Source organism: Chinchilla lanigera, unplaced genomic scaffold (genome assembly GCF_000276665.1).
Source record: "Chinchilla lanigera isolate Chin_1 unplaced genomic scaffold, ChiLan1.0 scaffold00046, whole genome shotgun sequence".
Taxonomy (NCBI): Eukaryota; Metazoa; Chordata; class Mammalia; order Rodentia; family Chinchillidae; genus Chinchilla; species Chinchilla lanigera.
The window spans coordinates 18486918-18498065 of NW_004955447.1; the positions used below are offsets into that span (position 1 = coordinate 18486918).

General features: G+C 41.9%; 1 protein-coding gene across 1 annotated transcript; it reads left to right on the forward strand.

The window, feature by feature from the left end:
• Positions 1-6834: 6834 nt before the first annotated feature.
• On the forward strand, positions 6835-10872 carry Lrrc66 (leucine rich repeat containing 66; the record flags this gene model as incomplete). Its single annotated transcript, XM_005415352.2, is given in 3 exon segments — positions 6835-6938; positions 6940-7088; positions 8339-10872. Coding segments are annotated over 3 exon segments (2025 nt in total), but the record flags the coding sequence as incomplete, so codon positions are not given.
• Positions 10873-11148: the final 276 nt, after the last annotated feature.

The following is an 11148-nucleotide window of genomic DNA, read 5'->3' on the forward strand; positions in this document are numbered from 1 at the left end:
TTTTCATATATGCTTTGTATCAGAGTGTCTTAGTTACTTTTCTCTCATTGCTGGGACAAAATACCTGATGCCCAAAGTTAAAGAAGAAAAGGTTCATTTAGCTCACAGTTTGTGGAGGTTTCAGTCCATACTTGGCTGGCTCCAAGACAAGGTGGCACATGGCAGAGGGCAGCAGATCATGGTGGTGGAAAACAGCAAAAGCAATAAGAGCAAAACAGAGAAGTGGCAGCTGGGAGAGCAAGCCTCTTTCCCTCCCTTACATTGTATGCAGGCTACCTGCCCCAGGGCGGGTGTAACACTCACACCCACAATCCCAGCATTGAACCATGGAACAGTCATAAACTCTAGACGCCCACACCCATGACTGCATGAGGATTTGGGGGGACATCCAGACAAGAGTAATGAAATTTTCTGTATTCCTACTCTGCTGAGAGGTTTATCAGTTACAAATGGTGGATTTTGTCAAATCTGAATCTATTAAGATAATCACATGGTTTTTTTCTTTTTAGTCTATTAATAGGGAAAAAAAAAACAAATTTTCTAACATTAAACCAACTTTGCATTCCTGAGATGAGTTCCACTTAGTTGTGATGTACTATTCTTTTTAATTATCCTTGATTTAATTTTGTAACATTTTGTTAGGTAATTTTGCAAATTACTTTCAGTATTCCTCATAAATCTGTGTTCAAAATATTGAGACTGTTTTCCTTTTTTGTAATATCAGTGTCTGGTTTGGGTATCAGAGTGTTACAAGCCTCATAAAATGAGTTGGGTGATGTTTATTCCTCTTTAATTTTCAGGAAAAATTTGTTTAGAATTGGCTTTCTTTTTTTTTTTTTTTTAAAGAATGTTTATCTTTAATTCCTGTTTTGTTTTGTTTTTTTTTTGGTACCGGGAATCAAACTCAGGACCTTGCACTTGTCAGGCAGGTGCTTGTGCTCCTCAGCTATATCTCCGGCCTAAGAACGTTTGGTAGAATTCCCCCAGGGAAGCCATCCGAACCGTCAGTTTTCTTTATAAGAAAACCTTCAGTTTTCTTTCTTGGTTACTTTTCTCTTGTTGCTGAGACAAAACACCCAATGCCTAAAATGAAGGAAGGAAAGGTTTATTTAGCTTACAGTTTGTGGAGGTTTCAGTCTGTACTTGGCTGGCTCCGAGGCAGAAGACAGCAAAGCAACAAGAGCAAAGGAGGTAATGGCAGCCGAACAGCAAACAGGCAGAGCAAACCAGAGGAATGGAATGGCGGCCAACAGCTTCTTTCCCTGCCTTACTTTGTAAACAGGCTACCCCCACCTAAGGGTCGTGTAGCTCCCACATAATCTCCATGCCCTCCTCTTCCACAGGCTCAGGATGTATACAAAGTAAGCATCCTGGCTTCCTGCTGAGTCACTTAGCCAAACCTCTAGACTCCCCAAGTTGACACAATGTATCAACCATAACAAAGTGTATAACTACAAGTTCAGTTTCTTTAACAACTATAAGGATTTATAGATTATCTATTGCTTGGTAGTTTAGGGCTTTTAAGGAATTTGACCATTTTATGTAAATTGTTAAATCTATTGGCATAAATTTGTTCATAATATCCCATATTTCTTTTAATATCTATAGACCATGTAATAATGCCACCTTTCTCATTACTGATGAGTAATTTGTATCTTTTCTTATCAGACTAGCTAAATTTTATTTTTTATCAATTTTATTCTCAAAGAACCAGCTTTTTAGATCGTTGATTTTCAGTATTAATTTTCCATTTTGTAGTAATGTGCTCCTTTTCTGCTCTTTACTATTTCCTGTCTTCTGCTTGCTTTCAGTTAATTTACTCTTAGAAATTTTTAAGGGAGAAGCTGAGGTCATTGATCTGAGATTTTTCTTCTTTTCCAATATAGGCCTGTCATACAATAAATTTCCCTCCAGGAACAATTCAGCTACATCTCACAAATTTTGATAAGTGTTTGCATTTTGATTCAAGTCAAAACATTTTTTTATTGCTTCTTTGTGCCATGGTTGTTTATAAGTATATTATTAGTTTTCCAATTATCTATACATTTCCAGAGATCTTTCCCTTATCATTTTTTCTAGTTTAATGCTGTCCAAGAACATATTTTGTGTGGCTTCAACTCCTTTAAATTTATTAGTTTTATGGCCCAAAATATGGTCTGGTCTGTGTATCTATGTGTACTTGGAAAAAATGTATTCTGTTTCTTTTGGATGGAGTATTCTAAATCAATGAGGTTAAGCTGGTTGATGATATTGTTCATATCTCCTTTTGCTGTATTGATTTTCTGTTTTCTTGTTCTGTTAGTTATTGAGAGGGATATTACATTTTTTTTCGTTATAACTGTGTTAGTCTGTCTCTCCTTGCAGTTCTGTCAGAGTTTTTTTTTGTTTGTTTTCATGTTTGTTTAAGTATTTGGAAGTTCTGTTGTTAGGTGCATAAATGTTTAGGATTATTTCATCTTCTAGGTGAATCAGTTTCTTATCATTATGAAATGATCCTCTTTTTCCTTGGTAAAGATCTTTGCTCTAAAATAATGTATTTTTACATTAACCTCTTCAGATCTCTTGACTGTTGTCAGCATAGTGTAACCCTTTCCACCCTTCTAAAGTTCCCTCCCGGCCCTTTGTGATTTCCCCTCCCTGCCCCTCACCGTCTCCCATCCTGAAGCAGTCACTGATCTGCTTTCTGTCCCTCTGACTAAGTTGCCTTTTCTAAAGTTTCATATGCGGGAACTCTGTGAGATACATACTTTCCCATCTGGCCTCCCATGGAGCGTTACTTGTTTTGCAAATGGTAAGCACCCACCCTGCGGGCAGTCTTCCCCATCTCGGCCACACAGACACCCTCACAGATCCAGTCAAAATAATGTTTCACCACCAAAATCGCGTGAATCCTTCCCCCGACGCTGGCTTTCTACCCTCCCCTGTTTTTTATGGAAATTACAATTCTCAGTATTTCAGTTTTCAGGGTGAAAGTGTGCTTTGGATCTCAACATATTGGAATTTAATATTTTAGGATTATAATTTTCAGGATTTTTATACTTTAGGGATTTGAGTATTTTGGAATTTTAACATTAGGAATTACAGTGCATGGAATTGTGTCTTTTGGGGTTATAATAGCACATCTTCTAGCTAAAGGACTTCCTTCTTTTACTGTGGGTCTACTGTTGATGATTTTTTTTTTCAAAATGTTTCCTATCTGAAAAGTCTTTATTTGCCTTCATTTTAAAAATATATTTTCATTCAATAAAGAATTCTAGGCTGACAATTAAAAATAGCGTTTTAAAATTTTTACTCTATTACCTTCTGTTTGCATTGTTTCCAGTGAAGACCTGCTCTCATCTTCATCTTCACCCTTTGTATAGTGTTCCAAATATACACTCACATTACATTTTATATTCAAGTATATGGGTGATTTCCCTTACAGTGCCTTCCTTTTTGCTTATTTTCAGGAAAAAAAAAAAAAAACTTCCTCTGTGTTCACTTCACTCAAGCTCTGAATTATATGTGCCTCACATTCCCAAACTCAGAGAAACTTTTTCCTGATCCTGTGCTTTTAATCCAACTGGAATTTATTTTTTTTTTTTATTTTTTTATTTTTGGGGGGGAATTTATTTTATTGTATGTACTGTGTATAGTTTTTTTTTTTTTTTCTTTTTTGGTATCAGGAATTGAACTCAGGACCTTGCACCTGCCAGGCAGCTGCTTATGCCACTGAGCTATATCCCCAGCCTTTACTGTGTGTGGTTGATCCTTGGGATCCACCTGGGTTAGGAGCTCCTCTCCTAAAGTCTCGGTGGCAGAGTACCCCAACCGCAACCCTTCCAGAACTAGATGGGTGTAATGCCCTGGGTTTTCTGCAAACCACACTGGCAAACCACATTTTATTCTGGCCAATTAACAGCTTGGCTGCAGTTCATTCCAGCGTCAGCCCACTCACAAATACGTGAGCGCTTAGAAAACACTCCAGCATGATTCACCTGCAGTCACCAAAAGCTGACCTCACTATAGGACTGGATTCTGTAAATAAGAAAAGCAACATGCCAGCCAAAAGCAGCTCTGTCTGCTGTAGTCGGTGGTGACACCTCAAGGGGTTGTACCTCTCATCTGGAAGATTACACAATGGCTCCAAGTCAGTGGCACGTGTCCCTCGCTTGGACAGCAGCCTGCCAAGCCATGTTTCACAGCTCTGGCAGAAGCCAAGAGAGCAAGTCCTGCCATGCAGGCACATTTGAAACCTCTGCTCTGACACCTCTGCTAACATCCCATTGTCCAAAGCAGGTCATATGGTCAGAGTCAACTCAGTGTTGCAGAGAAGCATATTCTGTTCACAAGAGCACAAATATTCCCTGAACCGTAATCCACACTATGAGGCTTGGCTTCCAGTAGGGTCAAAATGTTTGAAGATCATTGTAATCAAAGATCGATCTCAATTCCAGCTGTGAGAAACAATTTTTAAGGAAGATAACAGAGATGTGGAGACCTTACTGATTAATATCAGTCACAAAGATGAGCAAAAATTCAGTCTCTTGTGTCCTTCCATAGATCCCTATTAACTCCACGGCACATGCGGAATAGCTAGACAACCCCTAATTTGGTAATTTCATTATGAATTCTGCACCTCAGAACTTCCCTCTGCCTAGAGTCCTGTTCTCTGTCTTCTAGCTCAAGTTCTTTTTCAAGGTCTGCTCATGTCTTTTTATGCTTTCAATTAAACAATGGACATGGTTAAAGGATAATCGTTTTGAAAGCTGGGTTTTGATCCCAGCTCTACCTACTATGTCTCTGGACAAGTTCTAACCTTGCTACACCAAATCAGGTGTTTTTTGTAGAATGATAACCCCCACAACTCTGTAAAGATTAAAAGGAGATATTTGCACAAAATTGAGTAGGAGTTTGGAAATAATTTCTTCCCTCCATTTCACAGCTAATCATGAGCTCTCCCCCTCCACTAAGCTCCTATTCAATTCAGTTTAAGACTGAGATTTTTGTTTTGTTTTGTTTTGTGTTCTGGTACCAGGAATCGAACTCACGACCTCACGCTGGCCAGGCAGGTGCTGTGCCGCTGAGCTAAATCCCCAGCCCCAACACTGAGATATTTTAGGAACCATGAGTTCACATCCCTAAATAGGCCATGCAGGTATCATGAAAATGGTAAGGAAACTAGATCTTGTTTCATATTGGTGTCTTGCATTGCACTTTTTTGTCCTAGACCCATATGCCTGCATATTAAAACATACAGGAATATTCTCTGTAAAAAGAAACATATTCTCCCAGAGGCTATATTCAAAATGTTTAAGAGCTAGCCTTTAGCCTGGACTCCAGAGCTGGCTACGTCCTGGTTGACATGCTGGAGCAGGGTTCTACTGGATCAGGGAGGGTGGAGGAGGACAGACCAAAGTGTCTAGGGCTATGAGGCAGCACAGAGGAACTTCGGCAATGTTGATTTATGAACCAGTGTGAGAGTAAGGATGCTAGACGTTAAGGATGTCAGTGCCATCTCCCTGCAGGTGGGTAGCCTGGGTACCACATAAGGAACAGAAAGAGGATTGCTGCTAGTTACTTGTAGTTTATTCACTTTGCTTGCTTTGCTACCTTCTGCCCACCATGAACTGTTTCTCTGCAATTCCCTCCTGCCCTGCCTCCCTGCCTTGGAACCATCCAATTATGGACTAAAACTTCTACAAACTGAGCTAAATTAACCTTCCCACCTCTAACTTTGGGTATTGGGTGTTTTTGTTCCACAACAAGAAAAAGTAACTAGGACAACATTTATGTGGGATATATTGTGTAGCTAATCCCAGCTTTCTTCTCCGTAAAAAAAAAAAAAGAGAAAAATGAAAAGTTGTTGAGAGGATTAAAGATAGTATACCTAAAATAGCAGCAGGTTGGTATACAGCCAGGTTGTGCAAACAGTAGCTGGAGGTACACCTGACTGTGCTGTCCCGGCTGTACCTGTCACTGTCGTGTCTAACTTCAACAGATCTTGTTCTGTGTCTCTAGAGTCACTGTATCTTTTTTGGTTCCTGATCGCACCCTGCACTTCTAATTACACAATTAGGTATTGAATAGCCATGGATGCAAAGAAATGTACTACTATTATTAAAAGAATATTTGAAGCAAAAGATCCCACTTTTCTATGTGTACTCAGCCGCAGGTATTCTGTCTTCACCATCCAGCATCTCTGCTACTTTCACAATTACAGTGTTGCTAGAAATTCTAGACCTGTATCCAATTCTAGATCTTGATAGCCTAAGAATCTAGGTTTTATTTAACAGCAAAGCACAACTCATAGGAAAGAAAGAAAGGAAAAGGGGCATCTAAGATGAGGTATGATAAAAAAATCCATTATGGTAATTTCTGTCAAATAAAAACGTTACCGTGTGTCCTCATCCACCTCACTCATCAATGCAATTCTGGCTCTTCTACAAAGTCAAAGTGACCGTGAAAGATGAACGTTTTGAGTCAGCTCAGGATATTGAGGCAGGCACAACACCACCACAAAAGACATTCATAAAAGAGGATTCCAGAACGGCTTCAGAAGGTGGCAAGAATGATGGGAAAGGCGGGGGTGGGTTTTGAGGTGCATTAATGGCAGTCTGTAATAATTTTTTAAAATTTAAACATTCATTGTGTCACATCTCATGCAGACACCATGCTTAAAGCTTTCATGTTCCTTAATTCTTACAACCCTGGGAGGTGGGCTAACGGAAAGTAAACAATTTGCCGGACATGCGGAGACTTAGGAGTAGAGCAGAGACATAAACATAAACCCAGTGTTGCCTGGCTTTCAAGCCGCACTACTTCCATAGACACATAAACAAAATCTTTCTGTAACTTGTTTGCATTATCTCTAGGTGTCTTTGTTTGCAAACTATCCTAAATTTGATTCTTCTCAAGCAGGTTGTAGACCTCAGCAGCAATGCTTTGACCACGGCTATCAGTGACAGTCACTGCTCTCGAGTGTCCCCATTTGGAGGTTGATTTGTCTGTCAGCCCATGGCAGTGTGACAGTGGCCTGGCGGTCTTCCAGAGTTTCATCTCTAAATCCCGGAGGGAAGAATGGGATACAATTTGCAATAAATCTGTAGGTAAGTTAGTAGTTCTTCTCTTCTCTGAAATGGTTTCACTTGAACTGAAATATGCACCTTAAAAATTTAGCTTCCTTTGAAACAGTGACAGTCCCTCTAAAAGCAGGAGTGTGACCCCTGACATTAAGCGGCCTGGGGCTGTGTCAGAGAATTGCCATGGGTGCCTTACTGTTTGCTGCAGTTCTTTAATGACTTTTTTCCTGTGGTCAGTGAAACATAGCTCATACCTCAAAATCATTAGATTTAGTCAAGAACAGAAATTTCACTAGAAGGAAATTTTGCTCTGAAGCCTCAAAAGGGCACAGTTTTACCCCAATTCTTAACAACTGAGTAAAGAAAGAGCTTTTAAAATCTGAAACAAAGGGCTGGGGATGTAGCTCAGTGGTAGAGTGTTTGCCTAGCATGCACAAGGCTCTGAGATCAATCCCCAGTACCACAAAAAAAGGAAAATCTGAAACATTATCATAAAGGTTTGCTTAACTGTATGGTACTGTACATACACAAACACACATTTCAAAAGTATATTTTCCTTTGATTCGTTCCTTGACCCTCTACTTCCTTTGATTTGTTCCTTGACCCTCTGCCATATGAGAATGTTACTGAGGTTAAACATTCTGGGAAGTTGGGTCTTTATTCCCACTGTTAACTATGTTGAAAAAAAAAGATTAAAAAAATTTGAGCCCTGGACTCTGTCCTAATCAGGATTGCCATTAAAGTAGACTCCTGCCCTGCTTTCCAGGTTTAGAAGAAACCCAGGAAAGGCAGAGGAGGTCTGAACATCGTCAGCCACACTTGTTTCACGACTTTATACAACTGGCATTCTGAGTGGGGAAGGCAAAATGCCAGGAAACAGAAGAGCAAGTGAATATTTTTGCTGCTTACCAGCACTGGGGATGAAGGAGGGTTGGAGTAGTCCAGGACATGTGAATAGTTAGGGCATGGAGGAAAGGTGATGCGGTGCCCCAGTCCGGCTCCTTCCTCCCCTGAGCAGCAGTCTGGCCTAGCAGCATGCCTGCCCCAGACACCAGACACTCATGTGTAAATCCACAGAGCCGTAGACGTCCGTACGAGAATAAATGATGAGGCGAGAATGAAAGGATGGGTGGACAGGCAGATGAGTGGATAAATGATATTTGTTGCCATGTAAGAGCTACTTGAAAGTATAGCTAGACAAGGACTGAGGAGGACTTTGAAATCCCTGCAGTCTGCTTCTGTTCTCTCACTATATGGTTTTTATCTCCCATTTTCAGGGAATAAGGAAGCACATCTGGAGATTCCCACAAGCAGAATTTCTAGGGAGACTCACTTCCCTTGCATTACTCTAAACCAGAAGAAAAACCTCACAGGGAGCAATCAGAGACCCCAGGGAGGAACCCACATACACTTTTCCATCCAGGAGGAGACACACACGTGCACTGACCCCATGGCAGTTCAGGGACAGCCACCACGAGGGCTCAGAGATGTCCGAGACCTGCAGGCCGCAGGCGGGAGCGAGGAGGAACCCCAGGACCTCGCCTTGGCTGTCTGCCTGTCTGTGTTCATCACATTCATCGTGGCTTTCTGCTTGGGGGCTTTCACAAGGCCCTATATTGACAAACTGTGGCTGAGATGCCGGAACACAAGGAACAAAAGCCGTGGCTCAGATGATGCCCACACAAACGAGGGCTTCTACGATGGAGTTGAAGCTACAGGGAGCATGCAGCGCCCAGGGGCGGGTCTGCACCAAGCTTTTCATCGTCCAGGCCTCTATGAGAACGAGGATCCTTTCTTGGCACCAGAGCCAGTCCCATATGCCACTGTCATTCTTGATAGACATTCAGGAAGCAGCAGAAAGGAGCCCGGCAGTCAGAACTCGGAACAACTCAGGGACAACCAGAGGGCAGGAAGTAGATATGATAGGGTGCTTTTAAATGGCAGTGTAGCTCATTCTGCTCCCCACAAACAATCAGATGCTGGTAATAGTCAACTAAGTTCAGCAGCACAGGGCCACATATATAGGAATGACATTCTCAATGAATTAGATTATGAAACTGTGGCCCCAGAATACTCTCCCAGTGAGTGTTCAGTGAGCATCTCTTCTGCAGATGGCACATTACCAACTCTGTCTACTTTCTCCGGCTTCACCTGTAATGATATGAATGAAATAGATCCATCGTTGTCAAGAGAAATGCCCACACACACAAAAGAACTGAGGGCTGGAGAGAGTAAGGAAGTAGGGGGCCCTAACCAGTCACCTTTGGAAACTCAGGGCTCGCAGATGGAATCCTCTATGGGAACACCAGTGAGCCATTCCAACAGCTTCCTGGGCACGCAGCAGCCAGGACTCTGGGAGGCTGGTGCTGAAGGAGAGCTGCCAGCTTTTGGTAAGGTGGTCACACACAGTGATACAGGACACGTGGATCCATCAGCCCTTCCACCAAGGTGGGGCAGTGGCCCCAATGTCACTGCTGAGTGGCCAGCACAGAAAGATGCCCCTCCTCACCCTCAGTACAGTATGGAGAGTGACTACGATTCTGATGAAGGGTCTTTGTTTACCCTCAGTTCAGAGGGCTCAGACAGTGCAAGGGAAGTGACTGGAGAAGAAATACCTGGCGAAGGGGAGAGCTGTGGGGCCTCTGAGCCCCTACAGGGTGAGGACTTTGTGGTGTACAAGGACAGTGCGATGCCAGGAGAAAGTTTTGAGGACAAGAGCTCCTGCGAGAAGATTCCTGGGAAATACAACACTCAGGAAGATCATTTTGAAAATCTCATTTCTGGTCCAGACTCTGGTTTGTGTAAGAATCATCTGGAAAGTTCCTCTAACGCTAATGAATCTGAGAATCCACTAAGCTTGTCCAAATCCCTGGGTCACAGTTCAAGTGACGAGATTCCAGACATGTTAATTCATGACGTGATTTCTCAGCCTGAGCCAGTGCAATGGCTTTACTCACTTCGAGACCTACAATTTTCCAATGTGGACACTTTACCGTCAGTACCACCGCATTCTGATGAAATGTCTTCAGATCCTGGGAGGAGAGTCTGACGTGAAAGAGACTAAGACATTTGTAAATGTGAGCCTGGAGTTTAGGGAATAGACAGAGCTCAAGAAAGTCCTCCTTTTGAGATCACTGCAGGGGAAAACTTAAGACACTCACCACAGAATTCTCAAAGGGACAACCTGGATGCTAGCTGGGTGGACACTGATCCAAATGAGGGGTTTATATGTCCACTTGAGGACCATGATTCTAGAAAGGCCATAACTTAGCACGATTGTTACACTTCTATGGTGATGAGCCAGCTCTTCCGTGTGAAAAAGGTGGGGAGAATATTTTGGAGATGGTTCTAAAACCAAGCACTGACTTTACAAGAACTTCCAAATAAATTGAGTTCTTTAGGAACGCAGAACAGTTCAGTGATGGAGACTGGGGTAAATAACCAGGAGAGAATCCATTGCATTTAGAAAAAGACGATTCTAACTTCCATGCTCAAAGTAGTCTGATGGAAGCTGCTCTCTCTGTGAAGAATGGCTCCACTGTGACAAAGACAAGGACCTTCAGCTTGATAAAAGGAACCCCAGTGACACTTTTAGTACATATTGAAGCACTTACACAGAAACGCTGAACACATTTTAATGACTTCTGCACAAAGACTAGCTCAACTTTGTGGAGGGTGATCGTGAAGTTGCAAAATTGGAAGAGTTCACAGCAGTTCTACATGATTTTTTAATAAGTTATAGTAAAAAGAAGGGGAACCATTTTCGAGAACAAAATGCAAATTGAAAATAAATTTTGAGGAAAAGAAGTGATATTTTCTGTGGAAGAAAAGTCGTTACCCATGATGAGCCCATCTTTGATGTGACTCTTCAGGTCTGACAGTCCCCAGCTTCCTCAATTTTTTTTAATTTTGGTTTTGGACTTTCTTCTTTGTCCTCTTAAGGACAATATTCCTCAAGGGTTTCTCTTCAGACTTTCTTTAAAACCCTTTTGCCAACACTGAGGAATAGTGAAATAGTACTGTAAACCTGAGTAGAACTGGGGCTGGGGATTTAGCTCAGCGGCAAAAGCGCCTGCCTGGCAAGCGC